Source organism: Euleptes europaea, chromosome 3, assembly GCF_029931775.1.
Source record: "Euleptes europaea isolate rEulEur1 chromosome 3, rEulEur1.hap1, whole genome shotgun sequence".
Taxonomy (NCBI): domain Eukaryota; kingdom Metazoa; phylum Chordata; class Lepidosauria; order Squamata; family Sphaerodactylidae; genus Euleptes; species Euleptes europaea.
Window position 1 is genome coordinate 36,015,317 of NC_079314.1, and position 22,948 is coordinate 36,038,264.

At 48.2% G+C, this 22,948-nt stretch overlaps 1 protein-coding gene across 1 annotated transcript; it reads left to right on the top strand.

Moving 5' to 3' along the window:
* Positions 1 to 389: 389 nt before the first annotated feature.
* Positions 390 to 12,408, top strand: TMEM222 (transmembrane protein 222). The gene is made up of 6 exons (XM_056847352.1): positions 390 to 541; positions 3,762 to 3,846; positions 4,874 to 4,905; positions 7,370 to 7,466; positions 10,121 to 10,251; positions 12,267 to 12,408. Exons 1-6 carry the CDS (start codon positions 390 to 392, stop codon positions 12,352 to 12,354), a joined length of 585 nt encoding a protein of 194 aa, XP_056703330.1. The 3' UTR covers positions 12,355 to 12,408.
* Positions 12,409 to 22,948: the final 10,540 nt, after the last annotated feature.

The window sequence follows — 22,948 nt, forward strand, 5'->3', positions numbered from 1 at the left end:
ACCAACCAAAACCACGGTTACACAGCCCGGATAACCTACAAGAACCTATGTCATAAATATCCAAATGGCCCTTGGCGGAAAAAAGGTTCCCCACCCCTGCTATAGACCAAGCCTCTAATGAAGTGAGCTCTGACTGATGAGAGCTGGAATAAAACCCTGGCAGTCTTTTAGGCGCCGCTGGACTCCAGTTGTGTTTTTGCTGCAGGCTAACCAGGCGGCCCCTGAACGTCCCTCTCTTTCTCCTGCACAGGTGAGCCTCCCCGGCTCGCCCCGCCCCCTGGCCGGGTTCTACCCCCGCCTCCCTGGGCGCGCCGGAAGCGGGACGCCCGTTTCCAGGAGGTGACGTCATCGGGCGCTCCGCCCGGCCTCCCTTCCCCCTCCCCTTGGTGATGGAGGAAGAGGAGGCCGTGGGGGGGAAGACGAAGCAGTTCTCTAGTGTGGTCGGCATGGGCGCCGGGGGCGGCCCCGCCGGGGCGGGGGTGGACCCCGAGCGCGGCCGCTTCCCCTTCTGCGTCGTGTGGACGCCTATCCCCGTGCTCACGTGAGTGCCCGCCTCCTTCCCGGGTCGAGGGTCGCCCCCGTTCTTGGGAAGAGTCAGCGCATCGACCCTTCCCCGGAGGCGGTGGATGGCTTGGCATTGCGTTGCTTTCCCCCCCCCCTCTTCCCTGAAACAACCACAACAACAAAAAGGGAAGGCTTGTGGCGTCTGCAAGGTTGACAGGCGTATGGTGGTCGAAGGTTCCGCGGGCTGGAGTCAGCTCCGTCAGATGCCTGAAGTGAAACCTCAACCAGTGTATATTTGGGTGGGTGTGTGTGAGAGAGAGAAAGGGGCACACACGCATGTTCTGACAGAAGGCTCACCACTCTGGGACATGGGAAATGGTCCGCAATGGGCTGGTGCCTCTTCCTGTTGTTCTTGCAATGGGCAAAGGTGGCAGTCCTTAGCACAGTCCCCTGGGAATTATGTCCGAGGAAGCATGCCTTGGGTGGTGTTGCAACATGGCTGCCCCTCTGGAATTCTGGCTATAGCTCAAGCAGAATCACACCCGATCTAAACTCATTGAAGTCAGTGATCTTAGAAGGGGGTGACTCTTTGCCCTGTTAGTCTTCCTGCAGCCAAAAATAACATGAGAGATGTGCATTGCTTTCAAGACTGATGAACTTGATAACGGCATGAGCTTTTGTGAACTACAGTCTGATTTGTGAGATGCATGAAAAGCGGACCGTGGCTCATTAAAACTTGTGCTGTAATCAGTTGCTCAGTCTTTAAAGTGCCCCAAGACTCTTGTGGTGGTGTTTTTTATACTTATTTTTATGCCTTTGTGCTTTGCACAGAAATGTCAAATGCTGTACCCATTTGTTCTTTGGTTGTTACACTTCCCTTCTGTTCCATTGCACCTCTGTGCAACAGTTTCAACAACCAGCTTGGCTGTGCAGGTCTATGAGTTTAAGAACGTGTCGGCTTCTCTGGCTGCAGTGTTCTGTTGCAGAGGACGGACTTTTCTGTGTTGTGCATTCTCTTGCGGTGTACACCAGCCAAAGATGCGTGTGTGGACCATCAAGGAGAGGCATAGGCTATTCCTTGGAGAACTTACTCAATGTAGAAGGAATGTTGTGGTTGTGACTACTTCTGTGCACATCCTCCAGCATTTCTCAGATGAAAAATAGAGTCCATCTTATATACTTGTGATACTCGTGTTCTCACACCAAAGCCTTCTGCCTGTCTTGCCACCTCACCTAACTCACAGGATTGTTGTGAGGGTAAAATGGAAAGGAGAATGATGTAAATCGCTTTGGGTGCCCATTGGGGAGAAAGGTGGGGTGTAAGTGAAGTAAATTATACATTGCTGAAGGATATTTTTTGGTTGCTGGCTACTTTGCAGTTCTTCATCCTGAAGTGGCGTCTCAATCGGGATATTGTCTTCTTTCTTTTTGCAAAGTTCCAGTCAGTTCACGGACAAGGGAAGGGACATTGGTAAATGTCAGAAAATTTAATCTGGCCACTGGTCTAGTTGTTGAATGTTACGAGTCCAGCTATTCAGTATTTTATTATTTTGACCACTGTTTATAAAGAGAAAATAAATAGCTTTGTCCTTGTATGAGCAATCACCTGCATGCACTCTGGAATCAAGATGAGTCAGTTTGCTCATTCAGGGATTTGGCGCTTCCGGAGGCCAGGTAAAAACCTGGAAAACAATACTGGTGCCTTCCTGTACTGACAGGAACCAAAAGGGTAAAACAGGAACAGTGACTTACAAGGTTCGAGTCCCAGTGAAAAGATGATTGGTGGACACATGGGAGGCAATGCTAAGAGGCAGTATAGTTTTGTACAGCTGGCTTTTTAGGCTGTGTTCCCTCCATTGATCCTGGTAGTCCTGAGTCTGTTTGATTTCACAGAGCTGGTCTGTGTGAGTGTGGCGTCATGTTTGTACTTAAAAACACCTACTCTTAACCTTTGCACGGCATTCACACTCTAATCCCTAACTGGCTGCACCAGCCCAGCCTTGCAAATAACTCCACAGACATCTCTCTTCCACATATGCCTGTGGTAATTTGCGATGGCCTGAAAGGAAGGGGGGCCTCCAGCTCTTCAGGTTTCTCCTACTTAGTTACTTGGAGGTAATTCCTACTTACTCTGAGGGGTGAGAAGATTGACCTGAGTGTCTCCATAATAGGAGAATATTGCCTGCAGCTATGCAGAGTGCCGTAAGTCAAAAAAAGTGGGAGGTCAGCAACACTTCTTTTGAAATTGAGTCTATGTATGCAGCAGAATAAGGTGGTCATTGGGGAGATGGGGGGGAGTGGTAAATCTCCATGCAAGTAGAAAATTAAAACAGTAAGGAGAAGCTTGGGATAAAATCCATGTTGGTGTTTTTTTACCTGCAAAAATTATTTACCAGACGTGGTGGGGTCAATAAAATGGTGCTTGCTGTCTACAGTCTGAAGTGGTACAATCTGTCCTACCGACCTCAGAATTACACCACCTCATTCTGCTATATGATTTATACCTATTTCTTATGCCTAGTTCATACCAGCAGAGTAATGAAGCAGTAGAATGCAGATGTTGTAGCACTTCAGATGGCAGGTGATGGATTTCTGCTTGGAATGTTCCTTTGTCTGAAAGGCTGCATGCCAATAGAAAATTGGTACTGTGTGCCAATAGAAAATTGGTACTGCAGTGAGAGAGTTCGACCCTTTCTTTTGTTTGCTGCGATAGTTTCTGTTTGTGGGGAGATTGTAAAATAGGGAAGCATTCCAAAATGTGGTCCTCCATATCCATTATTCCACCTTTGTTCTTGACCACCTTCTCCAACATGTAAATCAGGTCCTTGCCTCTAATTGTTTGTGCCAGCGTGGTGTAGTGGTTAAGAGCAGTGGTTTGGAGCGATGGAGTCTGATCTGGAGAACCAGATTTGATTCCCCACTCCTCCACATGAGCAGCAGAGGCTAGTGAACTGGATTTGTTTCCCCACTCCTACACACGAAGCCACCTGGGTGACCTTGGGCTAGTCACACTCTCTCAGCCTCACCTACCTCACAGGGTGTCTGTTGTGGGGAGGGGTAGGTGAATGTAAACCGTTTTGATTCTTCCTTAAGTGGTAGAGAAAGTCGGCATATAAAAACCAACTCTTCTCAGTGATTTTCCTTGATTGTCGCTATCTGTCACTGTCTTATCAGACTGGTCCAATCTGGTCCAGTGTTTTATTTTCAAGACAAGCACCAGAGAGCTCTCGGCTCATTTCTTCTCCTTCTTTCGGCAGATGGCTCTTCCCCATCATCGGTCACATGGGCATTTGTACATCGGCTGGAGTCATCCGAGACTTTGCAGGGCCTTATTATGTCTCTGTAAGTAGAAGTTTGTTCCTGTGCAGACTTGGTTAGCAACTACTTCAACTGGGTCGTCTTGAACTGGACAGGGTTTGTAGGGCCAATGGTATTGGCTATTCTTACTGATTTGATCCTGCTTGAATAAAGATCTCTCCCCCTCCCCCCCAGGATATTTAACCCTCTCCTCCCCATCAGCAGTTCTCTTCCAGCATGCTTTGGTTCCCAGCTAGGAGTGAGCAGATGAGGTCCACATGGAGAAAAGTGATCCAGCCCCTGTGGTGGGAAAAGGTGAAAAAGAGAGCCCTTTGTCTCAGGAGGAATCAGCTGAGGCTTATGAGAGAGGGGCAGGGTGCTATGCCAGGAGGTAGATTGAACTGCTGGCCTGTCCATTTCTCTATCCATGATGTCAGTCTGGGAAACTTGAAGCCCTTGTTTTTCCTCCTGACATCAGGAAAGAGTTCTGGAAAATTTCTCTGCATGCACTTGAAAGTGTGTTCTCCATTACTACAAGTTGGATAATGTTCTAAAGCGAAGTAGGGGGCAAACACCTCTACCTCTCCCAGGAAAAGGTCTGGCTTTGATAGATAAAGGCCTATTGTCTTTTTTCTGGCAGGATTGGGAGGAGCTGGAGCACTAACAAGAAAGATTATTCAGCTGGGTTTGTTGTATGTGTGTTGCTCATGGGGTGCCCTCTGAAGAAAAAGTCTGTCATCTTTTCCCAAGCTTTTGGATGTTAGGTTTTGTTTCTGATTTGGCTCCTATTTGTATTGTAAGGTCTAAAGGGTGGCTGGGTGGAATATTCCTTTGACTGTTTTTGTAGGTAATTGATCAATAGTTTACTAATTTGGTTAATACTACTGCTGCTGTTTTACTGTTTGTTTATTTTTTCCATTGCGTTAACTTATTTACTGTACCTTGGTGGTTTTTGTAACCTGAAGGCCATTTTTGGTGGAAGAATGGAGTACGTAATCCCAGAGTGGTGTGAGTTGGTGGTTGAAAACTTGCTAACAGATGTGCTTTATTTTTTCCTCCTCACTCTGTCTAGGAAGACAGCATGGCTTTTGGGAAGCCTGTGAAGTAAGTAATTTTGTTTCTTCATATATGTTCCAAGCCTCATGTAAATTCCGTCGCCGCCCCACCCCCTGAAAATTTAACAAAGACACGTCATGTTGAGATACCGCATGGTGGAACTGTTAGAGTACTAGGATCTGGGAGGCCCAGATTCGAATGCCTGCTCTGCCATGGAAGCTTACCAGGTGATCTTGGGCTATTTATATTCTCTTTGCGTAACATATCTTAACAGGGTTGTTGTGAAGACTCAGGACGAGGGGGAGAACCAAGTGGTAGAAAGGCAGGATAAAAATGAAATTGATAAGTTAATAATGAGTTTATGTGTAACTAAGAAGTCAGGGTGGGTGTAAAAAAAATCCAGCATATGGACTTCAAATGAGAAGTATGGACTTCAAATGAGAAGTATAACAGTGAATCTCTGTGTGGAGCAAATCATTGGTTCATCTAGCTCTGTAGTGTCTTTTCTGCCTGGCAGCAGCTCTCCAGAGACAGAGGATGGCCATTCCCAGCACCTGTTACCTGGAGTCCTTTAACTGGAGATGCCAGGGATTGAGCCTGTGACCTTCTGCATGCAGAGCAGGTGCTCTTCTCTTCACTATCAGCCCCTCCCCTGGAAAGAGATGGACAGGTTGAGAAAAACATAGGAATCTTTCTTGTACTGAGTCATGCCCTTAGTCCCTCCAGTTCATGATATTTGCCAGATAATAGTATTTTCCTTATGCCTTAAACATGACAACTTTCTGAGCTAGTGTACTTCTGCATCTTGGGGAGATTCCAGCTTTGAAATGCTGGGTGGGAGGAAAGCCTGACAGTCCTCTCTTCACATTGTGTCCCCTTTCCTTTGTGTTTCTGCTGCTTTAATGTTCTCTTTTGTCTTCAGCACCAACCCTTCTGAATGGCGGTACTGCCAAGACCCCCCCATAACAGTTTCCTCCAAGCTCCGCTTCCTCACCCCTGCCTGTTTGCATGGGCAGGCCTCTTGCCCTCACTGACCTCACGAATCTGCCTTATACTGAATCATAGCCTTGGTCCATCAAAAACAGTCTTGGCTACTCAGACTGGCATCCGCTCTCTGGAGGCTCAGGGAGAGGTATTTCACCTCACCTACTACCTGGTCCTTTTAACTGGAGATGGCAGGGGTTGGACCTGGGACCTTCTGCGTGCCAAGCAGATGCACTGCCACTGAGCCATGGCACCTCCCCACCTTCCCTACCACCAGTGGCACCAGAATGAAATAAAACAGGCAAATGGCCACCCGTGTGCTCGCATTTGTGAAATTTGAGCCAGCTGACCAGCATGCCAGTCTTCATTCCCAGCGCTTCACATATATTATCGCAGTATAATCCTTTCAACAGTCCTGTATCCCATGTTGTTATCCCCATTTTGCAAGTGGGAGATGGAGAGAAAGAGGCTTTTCTGAGGCCACCTACTGAGTAGATGGCAAAGCTAAAACCAGGGACATCTGTGTACATATAGTGCACAGTGCCATTAACATCATTGGGCTTAGAAGGGTGTAACTCCACTTAAGACTGCACTATCGGTCTTTTAGCTTTCACTCCACACCAGCTGACAGTATCTGGCACAGTTTCTTCTCTTGGTCTCTGGGCCGTAGCTCAGTGGTAGAGCATCTGCTTGGCATGCAGAAGGTCCCAGGTTCAATCCCTGGCATCTCCATTTAAAGGGACTAGGCAGGTAGGTGATGTGAAAGACCTCTGCCTGAGACCCTGGAGAGCTGCTGCCGGTGTAAGTAGACAATACTGACTTTGATGGACCAAGGATCTAATTCAGTATAAGCCAGCTTCATGTGTTCATGGCTACTGCTATTCCTCTTGCTCTACAGATATATAGCCAAAGTACATCTAGCTTCATTTGTCCATATCTCTTCCTTTCCTTTTATCACTATGTAGTGTCTCTCTCCCCCCCTACCCCCCCCCCCAAGCATTGTAATTTAGATTGCAAGCTCCTGGGGCTTTTGCTGTTCTGCAGAGTGCCCTCTGCATTAAATTTGCTGTACTAATCTCTTCAAGAGCTGAGCCTTAAAAACCTTCTGGTATCACTGGTTTGCATTAAGATTGTGTTTGTCTCGGCCTTTGACTAAGGCTATTAGTGTTGGCACGGTCTGCTGGAATGCCTGCTTGGCATGCTAGCCTTCTCCTGGCTTCTGAGACTTGCCAGCCATTGCCCGTGCAATTTCCAGATGGTATTTGCTGTCAAGGGCTAGAAATTTACCTTTTTAAAGAAAAAAAGGGGGGAAGCAAGCTAAGATTCCGCACTTGCATGATACAGTTATAGAATGCACCCAGATCGATGTTCAAAAAGGTCCAGGCCTGCAGGGATGCTGCCTGAAAACCCGAGTTGTAGAAAGGTTTACTAGAGAGGGAGGGTCTTTCATCCAGCAGGAAAGTAGGGAGGAAGTAGATTCTTGAATGCCTCTGTCTGAATTGGTGTCTTTGGTTCTTGGGTTTTTCAGATACTGGAAGCTGGATCCCAACAAAGTATATTCCTGTGGCCCCAATGCCTGGGACACTGCAGTCCACGATGCCTCTGAGGAGTACAAGCATCGTATGGTGAGTGGACTCAGATTGGTTCCTCCGATTTTGTTCATATCCAATACACGTTTGAGATGGTTTCCAGGTTAAAAATTATGTGGAAATGATGATAACACAGAACAAAGTAAGCCAGTAAAAACAGCATTGGAAAAAGCGTGAAATAGCATTGAAATTAAACTAAAACCAGCAGCAATAAGTGTGATGTAAAAAAAAAAAAATCCATGTAAGCTATCCAGCTTGGTGTCCCCAGTCAACTGAAGCAGCATAAATAAAACCCAACGTGGGTGCAGATTTGCACATGCCATTGTTGCATCTCTTTAGAGGTACCGTATTTTTCGCTCCATAAGACGCACTTTTTTCCTCAAAAGTGAGGGGAAATGTCTGTGTCTTATAGAGCGAATGTGCGCACAGAGCCGGCTGGGTGCGGTGGGAGGCGGCCGGAGAAAGCCGCCTTGCGCCGTTCCAGTGCACCCAGCCGGCTCTGTGCGCCCGCCCAGCCCGCTCTGTGCGCCTGCTCGCCTCCCTGCTGGGAAGCGGGGAGGGGGGAGCACAGAGTTGGCTTGGTGAGGTGGAATGACGCGAGCCGGCTCTGTGCGCCTGCCTGCCTCCCAGCCCGCTCTGTGCGCCCGCCTGCCTCCCAGCTGGGAAGTGGAGGGGGGGAGCACAGAGCCGGCTTGGCACGCTGGAACGATGCGAGCTGGCTCTGTGCGCCCACCCGCCTCCCAGCCCGCTTTGTGCGCCTGCCTGCCTCCCAGCTGGGAAGCGGGGGGGGGGGGAGCACAGAGCCAGCTTGGCGCGCTGGAACGACGCGAGTCGGCTCTGTGTGCCCGCCTGCCTCCCAGCTGGGAAGCGGGGGGGGGGAGCACAGAGCTGGCTTGGCGAGGCGGGCAGGCGCACAGAGCCAGCTTGGCGTGCTGGAACGACGCGAGCCGGCTCTGTGCGCCCGCCTGCCTCCCAGCTGGGAAGCGGGTGGGGGGAGCACAGAGCCGGCTTGGCGAGGCGGGCGGGTGCACAGAGCCGGCTTGGCGCGCTGAAACGACGCGAGCCGGCTCTGTGCCCCCGCCCGCCTCCCAGCTGGGAGGTGAGGGGGCGCACAGAGCCAGCTGGGCGCGTGTGCCGGCTCGCTCTGTGCGGCCCTGCCCGCCTCCCAGGCATTCACTCCATAGGACAAGTTTTTAGAGGCGTTTGTCTTGTTTTCCTCCTCTAGTCTTATGGAAAGGTGCGTCCTATGGAGCGAAAAATACGGTAAATCTTGCTCTTATCAACTGACCAGTTGGGGATATAAGCAGGCTTGCCAGTTACCAGTTAACAATCAATAGGAAACAGATTGATGCCCATCTCTTCTGCCCTGGCCATTATAAAGGAAACGCCAGTAAAATATTCTTCTCCCATTTGAGTAAAATATTTTAAGGGTGTTGGTGTTTTTTTCCTGCAAGGCTCCTATCTCCTATGACAGCTGCCTATATATGCCATTAAAGGTTTTGATTGATTGATTGACAGCTGCCTAAAGAAATGTGCTCAGGTAAAATTTTGCTTAGCACTGAGATGAGGTGGTTGGTGGGTAAAGCTTTGCCTCGTATGTGGTCATAAAGACAGAACAGCCTTGCTGGAAAAACATAAGTGTTTTGTTTCTTTTTGAACTGTAGTGGGTGTGTTGTTTTTCTATACATATTTTGGACAAATGTGCAGATAGTTTTTCCAGCTGTGCTTTATGGCTGAGTGGTAAATGTCATGATTTGCCTACAGATGTTGTTCTTGAACAGATTTGTAGCTGGCCTTGTGAAACATTTGCCTGCTTTATTTTAATTCGATGTGCAATGCATATCCTTCATGTGTCTGAGAGGGAAGTGGGGAGGGGGAGAACACAACTCAGAAATGTTGGAGAAATTCAGCACACCAGCAATTCCTTGCAAGCTTTCATGTCCATACTCTCTACATAGTGGTTGCTTCCTAGAGAAGAATGAGAGTGGATCTTAGAAATATCACATCATCTAGATTTCCTGAGTTTGTACTACTTTAGATTGCGAGGATGGGAAGGGGTGTGTGTGTGCATATTTGTGATGCAAAGTTTATCTGACAATAGCTGTCATGTCATCGGGGAGAAAATCCTTCTCCTTTCCATAGACAGGGAATAATTGATTGGGGGACATTGAGGCATAAAATCTCTACACCAGTGTGGTGTAGTGGCTAAGAGTGGTGGACTCTGATCTGGTGGATCAGGTTCAATTCCCCACTCCTACATATGAAGACTGCTGGGTGACCTTGGGATAGTCACAGTTCTCTCCAAACTCTCTCAGCCCCACCTACCTCACAAGGTGCCTGTTGTAGGGAGAGGAAGGGAAGGAGATTATAAGCCGCTTTGAGACTCCTTAAAGGTAGAGAAATTCGGGGTATAAAAACCAACTCTTCTTCTTCTTGCATTGTGAGATGATACAGAATCAGGAAGTTCACAGTATGTGATTTACCTTCAAATTGACTCCCAGTCATTCTCTTCTCCCCTCCACACCCCAAATCCTGAAGTTAAATTTGGTAAATGATGAAGATAAATCTTCTCTGGTAACATAACAGCAGATAAAGAAGACCTAGGGTTTTTGTTTTACTGCTGAGAATATCTGCAAAAGAATGCAAGACCTAGAGATCTCAATTTATACCTCTTTTCCCCCAAATCCCAGCACAACCTCTGCTGCGACAACTGCCATTCACATGTTGCACTGGCCTTAAACCTCATGCGCTACGACAACAGCAGCTCCTGGAACATGATCAAACTATGCTTCCTCTCCCTGTTATACAGCAAGTACGTCAGGTGAGTAGGAAACGGACTGCTGTACATACTGTTGTGGTGTGAATTCACTCCATAAATATCCCATATGCAGAAAATACCATTTTCATTGGGGGCGCTTCTGCCTCGCTGGCTTGGCTGGCTGGAGAATCCCACCCAAACTCCGATTTTTATTAAACCATTGTGATTATTCCTGCCTCCTGGCATCCCTTCTGCCAACCGATGGTCCACTGCTTGCTTCATATTCCCTCAAACACATGCAGCTCCTTTATATTTGGTCCATCAAGGTTAGTACTGTCTACTCAGACTAGCAGTGGCTCTTCAGGGTCTCAAGCAGAGGTCCTTCACATTGTTTCCTACCCAGTCTTCTTTGCTGGGGATGCCGGGGCTTGGACCTTCTGCATATGTAGCAGATCCTGTTCCACTGAGCCACATCCCCTTCTTCTAGGACTGTGGAGAGAGAGAGGGGGCCCCTGTGTCTTCACTGAGGGCTGGCATTGGTGTGTGTGTAGAAATCAGCATCTCTGTACACCTGCTGAGGCCTTCACCCAAACAGGACATCTCCTGCCAAACCCTGGGGACTCTCCGGCCCTTCTGCTTCACCTCTGTGATGCTTCGGCTTGCTCACCTGTTCTCTTGGGATGGATGATAGCCATTGCCAGCTACCTTCCTAGAGGCAACGATCAAATGCAAGCACATCAAAACTGAATGATGGATCAGATGGGATTGCCACGGAAATGGACTGTTCTGGGAGTGGAGAAGGCAAGAGGCAGCAGCTTGCATCTGGCACTGTATTCACAGAAGGTGCTTGCAGTTTTCCTATAGCACCTTCTGATCACCTCCCCTGAAAGGTCATTCCTGGGTTGCAGGATCTGCATGGAGGAATAGCTGTGTGGGTTGGGGCAGGGGGGCTGCTATGAGGATGGGTAAGGGGGCAAAACTCCCTTCGCTCTCTTCTGACAGCAGTACTAGACTAATGCAAGTGGGAGGAAGGGTGATTTTTACCCGCTTTCATCCTTCTCACTGCACCCCTTCCCACAAACCTGCACAGCTGTTCCTCCACGTGGATCCCACAACCCAGGAATGGTCTTTCCCAGGGAGAAGGGGCTGCAGGAGCAGAGAAGAACTCGGGATTGGGGTTGGTGAAGAACCAGCATTCTGGGGTGCATCATTGGATATGGTATCAGTTGTCCCAATAGAGCTGCCAGGCAGAGCTTTGCTATCTCTCATTTCTTTTGCCAGTGGCTGCCTGGCAGAGCTCCAGAATCTACAGCCAGCCTTTAACAGCCAAGCAAGCCTTGTGCTTCTCAGCAGCCTTGCTTCTCCTCTTAGGAGGCGGGGAAAGGTGAGGTCTTGCTTCCGGCATGGCGCTGAGCTTCCAAAGCAAAGGACATCTTTAGGATCCCAGCGATGTCATCTCTGAAGCCAGCTTCAGGGGCAAAGCCCACTCTCACAACCCGACAGTGATTCAACAAGGCTGCAGCAGGGCGGCTGCCTTCCAGCTTCATCCCCAGGTCCGTCCTTGTGTCCAGTTTGGTCTTTAATGCCACCAGAATGGGCTGCATTGAAGGCTAAGGGACCTGCTAAAATAACTGTCTTTTAAACAAGAGCTAGTTTTTATATGCCGACTTTCTCTACCACTTAAGGAAGAATCAAACCGGCTTACAATCACCTTCCCCTCCCCACAACAGACATCCTGTGAGGTAGGTGAGACTGAGAGAGCTCTAAGAGAGCTGTGACTAGCCCAAGGTCACCCAGCTGGCTTCATGTGTAGGAGTGGGGAAACCAACCCGGCCCACCAGATTAGCCTCCGCCGTTCATGTGGAGGAGAGGGGAATCAAACCCGGTTCTCCAGATCAGAGTCCACCGCTCCAGAACACCGCTCTTAACCACTGCACCACGCTGGCTCTTAACTTGGCTCCTTTACTTCTTGCTCTACTGCCAGCTCCCCCCCCCAGTGTTTCTGTCCGTGGTTCTTTTCAGCCACGTCACTGACAAGTCTCCTGTTGTTTCCTAAACCTCTTTTCTGTCTCTTGCAGCATAGGGGGATTTGTGAAGACCTGGCTTCCCTTCATCCTCTTTTTGGGGATTGTCCTGACAGTCAGCCTTACCCTTCACCTACGGTAATGGATGTCCCCTGCCATCAGCGCTGAAAACTGTGGGCCATTCAATCCAACAGGGGGCTGCTTGGTCTGGGAAGCCTTTGGGGGAAGACGTCCATCTTCCTTTGTCATGCCAACTTCCCACCTGTCCTGTGGGATTGCCCTTCTTCAGTATGTATTTTTTCCTCCCCCCCCAAAGGTAGGAAGGGGGACCATCACATTTTGCTTTTCAACACGTCCCTCTGGTCATGAAGATTACCACAGGAGGACATGGTGTGCAGGCTTCTGGTTGTGGGGCGTGGAGGGAGGGCATTGCTTGCCCTGTCATTGGTTCTGAGTCTCGGGGTGGGGAATTCCTGGAAGAATTGAACCGGAGGTGACTGTCTGTGGTTTCTTTGCATTGTGAGTAGGGATGGGCATTGATATGTCGGTTTGCCCACAGGTAAATGGCACTTACTATGTTGTTGCTAGAACCAGTAAAATTCCATCCCCCTCCATCAGCTGGGCTCTCCCAATGTTGACAGCCTGGAAATGCAGCAGTGCTGGTGGTGTTCTGTGCTCAGGCTGGGGGTGCTGAGCCCAAAATGGGGCGACTGTCCCCTTTCTGCTTTTCTGGCTCGTACTTGACTACAGCATGTGGCTCACAATGTTCCTCAAAAAGTGCTTTTTTTCTCATTTGGCATTCCTAGGAAACTCCATCACTCTTCTGAGGCTGCTGATTTTTCCTCAACCTCCCACCAGCTGTAGCTGTCACTGTTGGAGGCAAGATTGCCCTTGAGTAGTCCTTGGCTAAGCCTATGTTGAGAGCTTTATTACAAATTCATGGTCCCCTTCACAACACTGCAGTTCCCAGAGCTTTGTGCATGAGAGGGGGAGGCATACCAGACAGTTCAGGTGTTTTATTTTTTTTCCTAATCCAGATAGACACTACGAGGCTGTGCATCAGAAAATTCCAGAAGCATAACCAGTGCGGGGAAGTGTTTGTCCTCTGCTGGCCAAAGGGTGACTTTAGACCGCTGCAGACCAATATGACATTTAAACTGAGGAGGATGTAGGGGAGGAAGGTTTGAACATCCACAGGTAGCGATAGGTGCTTTCTGTCCCTAACACCAGTCCTCTCAGTTTCCAAAGAAACTCAATTTTGGCTTGTTGTCTTGCCCCTGTTGCTCAGGTGCCTCTTTAAAAAGGGGAGGGGTTCCCCTTAGGCCTCGTCCAGTAAGCATGCCGAAGTCCTCCAGAGATTCAGTTGAGGGTTGGATGAAATACCAAAGGGGATGCTTTTTACTGTTCACACTGGGTTTTGCAAAGAAGCTGTCTCGTTGACCAAACTCATCTGCTTCTTTGCACATCCCTCCATGACAATCAACCACAGTAGAAACTTGGTTTTCTCTTACCTTTTCTCCCTCTGCCCTTCCACATTCATTGGGGGGCTTTTTTCCCTACTTGGAGGCCTGACTGGGCTTTCTTGCTCCGTGGTATTGCCTAACTGCCTCTATTACCACTTGACTTCTGGGGGTGGGGGGAGAGAGGCTGCTTTGAAGCCACTCTGCCCTTCCAGCTTCTCTCGGTGCGTGCGATCCTTGCCGCTTTCTAGTGCCAATCCCCACCGATTCCAGGCACCCTCTCACACCTGAAATGCTTTGTCGTGTGCTAAGGAGGGGCATTGTCTGCCCATATACCTGTCACGTGTGCCCGCCCCCCGCTGCATCCAGCCCATTTCAGACATGAATTATGCAGCAGCTGTAGAGAGCTGATCAATAAAGTCAAAGCTGATAGAGATCAAAAGGTCTGACATCAAAATGAAGGTGTGTGGTGTTTCCATCCAGCTAAGCCCGGAACTACTTCACTTACCCAGCAGGGTTTCTGGTTTTGATGGAAATAATACGCCAAGGCTACCTGGTGGAGAAACTCCCCTCTTTCCTCCTTTCCTCTCCTTCTCCCTCCCATCTCCATTCGTTTCTCCTCCTTGCAGCGACTTGCCAAAAAAGAGCTCCAAGAAGCCCAAGAGATTCTCAAATCTGGTGCTCAACGCCAACTTCCTTTCCACAGTAGCACCAGTCTAGGTCCATCTAATGAATCAATTTTTTTTAAAAAAAATGGTGTGCATTTGCCAAAATTTGTGGCTGAGTACTGATCAGGGTACTGATATTAACAATGCTGCCTGCCCCAAGCCACCTTTTGTATTCCCAGGTGGGTCTAGATGTCCATGTTCTGGGTAACAGGCCTGAGAGGAAAGGGCTAAGCCCAAAGTTAGTGGTCTGTAGAGGAAACTGTGATTCCCCCCCCCCCCCACTAACTCAAGCTATAAAACCCTATTACAAGGATTGAGGCTTTTGGTTGTGTTGGATGGTTCAGCTTTCCTTGTTTTCGGGAGGTTTGGACCATGGCATCCCAGTTGTGAGAGGTAGTGGCGGGGGGAGGCTGAACATAGTTTCTGGCCCTCTGCAGTAAGCTGTAGGGTATCAGCCTGTTGTGATGCAACTGTGCCCCTCCTTCTGTACAACTAGCTTTCAACCCTGCCTGCATTAACCAAGCTGCTGAGAATGGGTCGGCAGGGCTGTGCGACGTGCGGGTTGAGCAGGGCCGACTTCAGAGGAACGGCACTCAAGATGTCTTTAGTACAAGCCAAACTTCATCTCTGACAAAGCAGCCCTCTATTCTTTATTTTTTTGTAGCAAAAGTGACAAACCTTTTGTGCGGTGGTTGCGTTGCAGTTTAATGCCTTGGGGTGGCTTTGTAAGGTACAAAATTCCGACATGGAAAGTGCTTCTGCAGAGGGGTTTGGGAAACCTGCGCAGCATTTGGCGGTGCTGCCTGTGGTTTTCTCTGGCTGCCTGCATGTACTGGGGGTGCAGTAGATGGGTGTGACTTCCTAGACTCGTTTTATTAGAGTGGGGAGTGGGGTAGCGAGAAACTGATCCTTAGAGTCTCCACACAGATTCCAGGTCTGCAGGGGACGGCCCTTCAATATGGGAATTTGGTAAAACGCTTAGGTTTTAAACCTCAAAGGTTTCATCAGTGCTTTGATCCTTCTTACTCAGAGACACCTTTCAGTTTGTGTCACATGCTCGACTTTCCCTTTGTTAGGCCTCTGGGATTCTGCTTTGGAGTTCATTTCTTTGCCACTTTGGGGGGGGTTCCCCCTTCCTTCTCCCCTGCCCTTGCTGGCGATTAGCCAGATGGGTTTCTGTCCTTTTGAGCTGGTTCTCCAGGGGGTGCTGGACTCCTTTGTATATATCGAACTCTGCCGCTGTGATTTCATAATCCTGACGATGGTGAAAAATAAATGCATTTCTGTGTATGTCTTCAAGCTGTGGTCATTTTCATTGTTCCGGCTGTCTCTTTCGCTTTTTTTCAGCTGTCAAGAAGGGGTTATATTTGGGACAGAGGAAGGATTAGAAACCTGGGTGGCTGCATTCCTGCACCTAGTAGGACAAGAATTGGGCATTTTGCGCAGATTGGCATTTCATTTATGAGTTTAGTTTCTGTAGAGTGATAACATTTTTGCCACTAAGAGGGATGTATTTATGTTTCCAACAAGTCTTTTTGAAAGTGTTTGGACCTTCTTCCATGGTGCTGTTCCCCAGTGTTCTCCCAGCCAGGTGCTGATCAAGATTTAATCCACATCGCTTCAGCTCTCCCGCTTTGTTAGGTGCTCGGTCAGTGATCTCCAACCTTTCCAGACTGACCCACTTTTAACCCCTAGATGGCGGCATCGTTCTCCCTGCAAGGAAAGACCTAGCACACCATAAAGAAAGTTTCTATACCAACTTTTTCACTGCTGTGCTACCTGGTTTTCTGGCGGGGAGCTTTTTATTGAAGGGCTGCATTAAAAAACAGTTCCTCGTGTAATAACTCAGGATTCTAGCACTATATTCTTAATTCCTGCACAGGCCAGGTCAAAATTGTGCAGGATAAGGTAGGAGTTCATTTGGGTCCAAAGTGGATTACAACATTCTCTCCTCCATTTTATCCTCACAACAACCATGTGAGGTAGGTTAAGCTGAGTGTGTGTGGCTGGCCCAAGGTCACCCAGCAAGCTTCCATGGCAGAGTGGGGAGTCACACCTGAGTTTCCTGGATCCTAATCTGACGTCTTCCTTCACATTTAAAATAAAATTCCTGAAATTAGAAAGCTATCATATCAGGAAGAGGGGCTGGCAATGAAGTTTTGTTCAAGTGTATTGATCCTTGTAACTCACCTGAGCTAAGAAACCCAGAAAGCCTCAGGGGGAAGACACAAAACTTTCCTATTCATTGAAGTATGAAAAGAAGAGATGAAGGTCACCTTGCCATTTTCTGACTGCAGGGTACTGTGCTAAAAAAAAAAATCCTGACTTCTGTTCCTGCTGTTATTTATCTGTTGGTTGGTTCTGATGTTGAGAGCTCCTACTTGAAGGAGAACCCCACCCTGGAGTGAAGGTATTTCAGTACTGAGAAGCTACCCCTAATTGAAAGAAGGTCAGTGTGAGTTGGTCGACTCCATCCTTGAGACCCCGTAGCTTCCTTTATTAAATTCCTTTAGAGCTTCACCCTGTTGGCCTAGCATTCTCTCTCCCCCCCCCCCCCCCGGACTCAAATATCTCTGGCTGCCGTTTCCCACCCCCTCTGTCACAAACTTGATTGATCACACAGTCTGGGGCTTGACTAGTTTGTGCTGACCTCAGCAAGTTACTGCTTGCTTTTGAGCCAGGCTGAATGCTGTGACAGAGAGAGGGGAAGCCAGGCTTTCAACCCTTGGTATAGCACCTTCCACAGCTTCATTGGCCCAGTTCAGATATACAAAAAGTATAATTGAACTCACTAGAGTTAGTGTGATTGTCTGAACGTCGGCAACTCTTCTGTAATATGGTGGGTTACTCAAGCCAGGGTGCCCTCCAGCTGAGGTGAGAGGCTCCTGTGCCTGACTCATAGGGCTTGGCTCAGCAGTGCCAGCATCACCCGGTGCTCAGCTCCCTGCTGCCAACATCACTAAGGTTCAACTCACTCCTGTGGCTCTGTTCACCATGGCCAGCCTCACCAAGCCAGCATGGTGTAGTGGTTAAGAGTGGGGGACTCTAATCTGGTGAACTGGGTTTGCTTCCCCACTCCTCCACCTGCAGCCTGCTGGGTGACCTTGGGCTATTCACAGTTCTCTTTGAGCTCTCTCATAAGAACATAAGAAAGGCCCTTCTGGATCAGACCAAGGTCCATCAAGTCCAGCAGTCTGTTCACACAGTGGCCAACCAGGTGCCTCTAGGAAGGCCACAAACAAGACGACTGCAGCAGCATTGCCCTGCCCGAGTTCCAAAGCACCTAATACAGTAGGCATGCTCCTCTGATCCTGGAGAGAATAGGCATGCATCATGACTTTCAGCCTCACCTACCTCACAAGGTGTCTGTTGTGTAGAGGGGAAGGGAATGTGATTGTAAGCTGCTTTGAGACTCCTTAAAGGTAGAGAAAAGTGGGGTATAAAAGCCAACTTTTCTTCTTCTGCTCCGGGGCTGTTTTAACTTCCTGGTCTGCCCCTGTAAACTGTGTGATGTATGAAATGGGTCTGATTCTCTCTGCTTCTCTGTGAAAGGAGGATATATAGGAGAATATATTGGATTTTTCATTTAGCAATTTGAAACGCTGTCAATTTCATAGGGAGGCTTTCCCAACAGGGCAAAATAGCAGCAGGGAGTGACATGATCTGTATCAGCAAAAGGGCATGGGGGGATTTAAAACCATTTCACTACAACCACTCCAGAAGATGCTATTTTTTAAAAGTGGGAGAGCCATTCACAGATCTGCTGTTGCATTTGGTTTGAACTTCGAATCTTTGGTAAGTCTGATTCCGAAAGCACGTACAGTGTCTGATGTATCCGGTTGGCATGCTGCTTGCATTATTTCAAACTGCTCCAGACAGAAGAAAGGAGAGTGGCCAAAAAACCAGTGTTTTTGGAACACCATCAAGTCCAGTAAACAGCAGAGTAGGCTGAATCAATGTGAAAACACAAGGCTAGTCTGGTACAGATTTTGGTATTTTAAAAGCCTAGGCATCTTATCAGGCCTGAAGGTTTATTAGAAATCAATTAAGAGAATCTTCCCCTGAGAATAAGAGGGACTTGATTTGGGATTTGATATATTCTCCATAGAAAACCCTCTCATTACCAACACGGAATTAACATTCCTGGTTTTAAGCAAATTCTTTGCCTATTTGAAGGAGACAGGAAAGGACCCCCCCACACACAGCAGGGAAGCCTGTGAAAGTGAGGAAGGGTTCTTAGGAGAAGGGATCTAGATGGAGGGGTCAGCTGCCAGGCATGCTTTGAAGTGGGGTCATTCTGTCACAGCTGGCTGGAAGGGGGTTGCCTTTCTCATCCTGTTGGCAGCTCCAGCCATCAAAGGCCTCTCTGGTGAATGATACCGAACTGTACTTAAGCCAACACACGCTTGGAGTTAGCAGGGGCTGGCTCCCTCCCGCCCCGCAGCAGCTGCCTGATGCACTTTGAGTTTCCTCTGGCTTTGGCACAGGGGGCTGCATCCCTGGCTACGAGCCAAGAGGATTAAAGGGAACCTCCACATCATATACCCCGAAAATCTAGTTGGTCTCTAAGAAGCGACGGGACTCGAATCTGACTGTTCCACATCCAGGGGCAGCCAGCCTCTGGATATCAGTGCTAGGAGGCAACCTCAGGGGAAGGAGAAGAGTTGGTTTTTATATGCCGACTTCCTCTACCACTTAAGGCCGACTCAAACTGGCTTACAATCACCTTCTCTTCCCTTCCTCACAACAGACACCCTGTGAGGTAGGTGGGGCTGACTGAGATCTAAGAGAGCTGTGACTAGCCCAAGGTCACCCAGCTGGCTTCATGTGGAGGAGTGGGGAAACAAATCCAGTTCACCAGATTAGCCTCCGCCACTCATGTGGAGGAGTGGGAAATCGAACCCGGTTCTCCGGAGCAGAGTCCTCCGCTCCAAACCACCTCTCTTAACCACTACACCACGCTGGCCTTGGCCTCTAATGCCCTGTTGGCTGGTGCTGCAGAGCAGCTGGTTTGCCACTGTGTGAAACAGGACTCCAGACTAGAAGAAGAAAAAAGCATTTCCCCCTTTTTTTCCTGTTAAATATTGGTCACAGCAGACCTCATTGCGTAACAGGCCTCACCTTTTTGGTTGTGAATGAAGGGGCATAGCTGCTAACATCAAAATTAGTTTGCTTGTTTGTTTACTTTGTTTATAGCCTGCCCTTCTCCTGAAGCTCAAGTTGGATTGCAAGATAAAAACAGTGCAGACAGCATAAGACAACCACTGAACAATAGAATCATAGAGTTGGAGGGGACCACCAGGGTCATCTAGTCCAACCCCCTGCACAATGCAGGAAATTCACAACTACCTCCCCACCACACCCCCAGTGCCCAGAAGATGGCCAAGATGCCCCCCTCCCATGAACTGCCCAAGTTCATAGAATCAGCATTGCTGACAGATGGCCATCTAGCCTCTGTTAAAAACCTCCAGGGAAGGAGAGCTCACCACCTCCTGAGGAAGCTGTTCCACTGAGGAACCGCTCTAACTGTTAGAAAATTATTCTGATTTAATTTTAAAATTATAGGACTAGGGTTACAGAATTAGAGCACAATGCAAACAACAAGTTATCTAAGACACAGGTATACTATAAACAATGCAGAAAGTGGATTACAAAGTATAGGATGATGCAGTGAAAATAGGATACCTGGAACAGTGCAGCAGTTTCTAGATTACAGTCCTGCTCCAATGAATGTAAGTGATAAATAGGCTGGATGTTGTGGCAATACTTTAGAAAATGTTTGCTGGTGCAATGGTTCCAAAGATCAGGATCAAATCTCCACTCTGCCATGGAAGTTCAATGGGTATCATTAAGCCAGTCACATGGCCTACCCTACCTCACAGGGTTGTTGTGGGGTTCAAATGGAGGAGAGAACAATCTGAACCACTTTTTCTTCCATTAGGGAGGAATAGGGTCGCCAGCTCTGGGTTGGGAAATACCTGGAGATTTTGGGAGTGGAGCCTGAGGAGGGTGGGGTTTGGAGAGGGGAGGGACCTCAATGCCATAGAGTCCAATTGCCAGAGCAGCCATTTTCTCCAGGGGGACTGATCTCTACTGGCTGGAGATCAGTTGTAATAGCGGGAGATCTCCAGCCACCACCTGAATTGGGGCTGAAGAAATTTTCTTGAAACGGCCGTCCCCCAGCCATTGTCTTCCTCCAAAGATTGGAATATTAAAAAGTACCTTGTGGACCTTCTAAAGATATTTTCTACAGCTACTATAGAAATATTTTTTGCACAAAGACAGCATTAGAAAAAACATTGCATATCTGTGTACATAGTTGTATGTGTGTTTTATATGTATCACTGCACCTTGGTTGAATATATGTTTAAACACATTACTTGTGTGTTCGCTCTGTACAGCTATTGCTGTGCTGACCACCTGGAGGTTGGCAACCCTAGGGAGGAAAGCAGGCTATAAATAAATAAAAACTAAATTGGATTAGCAGATTTAGAGCTTAAGGTGGTAACCAGGAGGTAGTTCTCCATCTGTTCCTCCATGGATGGACAGTGGGGCCAGGCTGTCTTTTCAGGCATGGTTAGTCTCCCCCCCCCCCCCCACTTCCCAGCCTGCCAAAGAGTCACAATTGAAATATGAACCCTGTTTTCACATCTCAGCGGTGCTGCACAGCTGGGGGCTCTTACTTCATTAGACTCTCGCTCCTCTCCCCGCTATTGTTCGGCCGAAGAAAACACTACCCAGGCCAGAAGTTGTGTGGTTGCCTCACCAAGGGCTCCGAGGTTCCCTCTGAATGCCGACAGGGCGGAGTTCACCAAGGCCCTTCCACCTCCTTCAAAGGCACTCTGGTGACCAACTTGGCAGCTGTCTCGCTTCCAGCAGAGATGACCCTTTGGCAGCGATTTATAATCCGGTTAGAAAGTGCTCTTTTCAAAACGGCTGTTTAAAAACCAAATAAATACTTTTAAATTGGCCAATCCCATCGATCTTGAGGCCCCTCCGTCCCCCCCACCCTTCGGAGACAGCAGGTCTCGAAGCCTCAGCGGAGCGGTGGGCCCTCCCATGCAGAGCCCTCCCATGACACCTTGAAGCTTTCTCAGACACACACCCATAACAGAGGGGACTGGATAGCTCATGGGAATGTAGCGGGTACCAACTTCCAGGTGAATCCTAGAATGCTCCTGGAATTACAACTGATCTCAGGGCTGCAAACAGTGGCTGCTTTGGAGGGTGGACTCTGTAGCATCCCGTCCATGTTGAGCACTAGGGTTGCCAACCTCCAGGTACTAGCTGGAGATCTCCCTCTATTACAACTGATCTCCAGCCAATAGAGATCAGTTCCCTTGGAGAAAATGGCTGCTTTGGCCATTGGACTTTATGGCATTGAAGTCCCTCCCCTCCTCCAAACCCTGCCCTCCTCAGGCTCCACCCCAAAAACCTCCTGCTGGTGGCGAAGAGGGACCTGGCAACCCAAATGAGCACCCTTCCACCCCCAAACTCCTCCTTCCCCCGGGCACTGAAAACTGCTTACCCTGTTTCCCTGTCCTCTGTTTTATTCTCACAACAACTCTGTGAGGTAGATTAAGATGAGAGTGTAGCCCTGTTTATAAGTTACCTTGAATGCATGTATGATCTGTGTACAATTAACACTTGATTTTTCTTTATACGTATGTTCAGTAATTCTCACGTCACATCCAACACATATACAGCTAAACATGTGATTGAAGCTTCATATTTATCCAGGTACTGGTCCCCAGTTTAATGTGTAAAGTGAATACTTGTTGGCTCCTTCTTACAGACAAGTGCATGCATGTATGTGCAAGCTGAGCATGCATTTACTGTAATGTAAACAGGGTATACAGCATACACTTTTTTCTTTGAATATGCATTGAGTAATTTTTGTATTACAGTCAATGAATGTACAGCTGTTCATGTGACACACACCCCACATTTATCCAGGTACTGGTCCCTGTTTTTATTGTAAACTGAATGCTTGTTGGCTCTTTCTTATAAACAGATTCTGCATGTGCAGGCAGGATGAGCATGCATTCACTGTAATGTGAATGGGGCTTGTGTGACTGGCCCAAGGCCACCCAGCCAGCTTCCATGACAGAATAGGGATTCAAACCTGAGTCTCTTAGATCCTACTCAAACACTCTAACCACTACACCACGTTGGTGATTAGAGGACTTGATTAAGACTGCAGAGACATGGGTTCAAATCCTTGCTTATGTACCTGTACAGGACATACAGCGGCTCTCTAGGGCTGTCTCAGCAAAACAAAAGGGCTCAGTGGGAAAGATGTGATCCCCTTATCTCCTTGTGCTGGATCGAAACCAGGCCTTTTAGCACACAGTTTTGAAGGGGAAATGCTAGGAGCATTCATAGAAAGCAGAGTTGTTCAGGAGGGTGTTTTATTAAATGAACAGTGCTGTATTTGACTGCACTGGTTATTGTAGGTACTATTGTGTTGGTCCTACATTTTTGTTTAATTTTTGTAATCCAGTTGTTATATGGTTTATGATGGGGTTTACACTGTTTTTCTTTATTGTATTTCTTTTTTTCTAATTTGGTAATCTCCCTTGAGTCTCAGCAAGAAAAATGGGCTGTA

Coding starts and splice junctions, on each gene's coding strand:
- TMEM222 (XM_056847352.1), top strand. CDS start 390: ATGGAGGAAGAGGAGGCCGTGGGGGGGAAGACGAAGCAGTTCTCTAGT. Junction 542..3,761: donor ACGCCTATCCCCGTGCTCAC/GTGAGTGCCCGC, acceptor TTCTTTCGGCAG/ATGGCTCTTCCCCATCATCG. Junction 4,906..7,369: donor GCTTTTGGGAAGCCTGTGAA/GTAAGTAATTTT, acceptor TGGGTTTTTCAG/ATACTGGAAGCTGGATCCCA.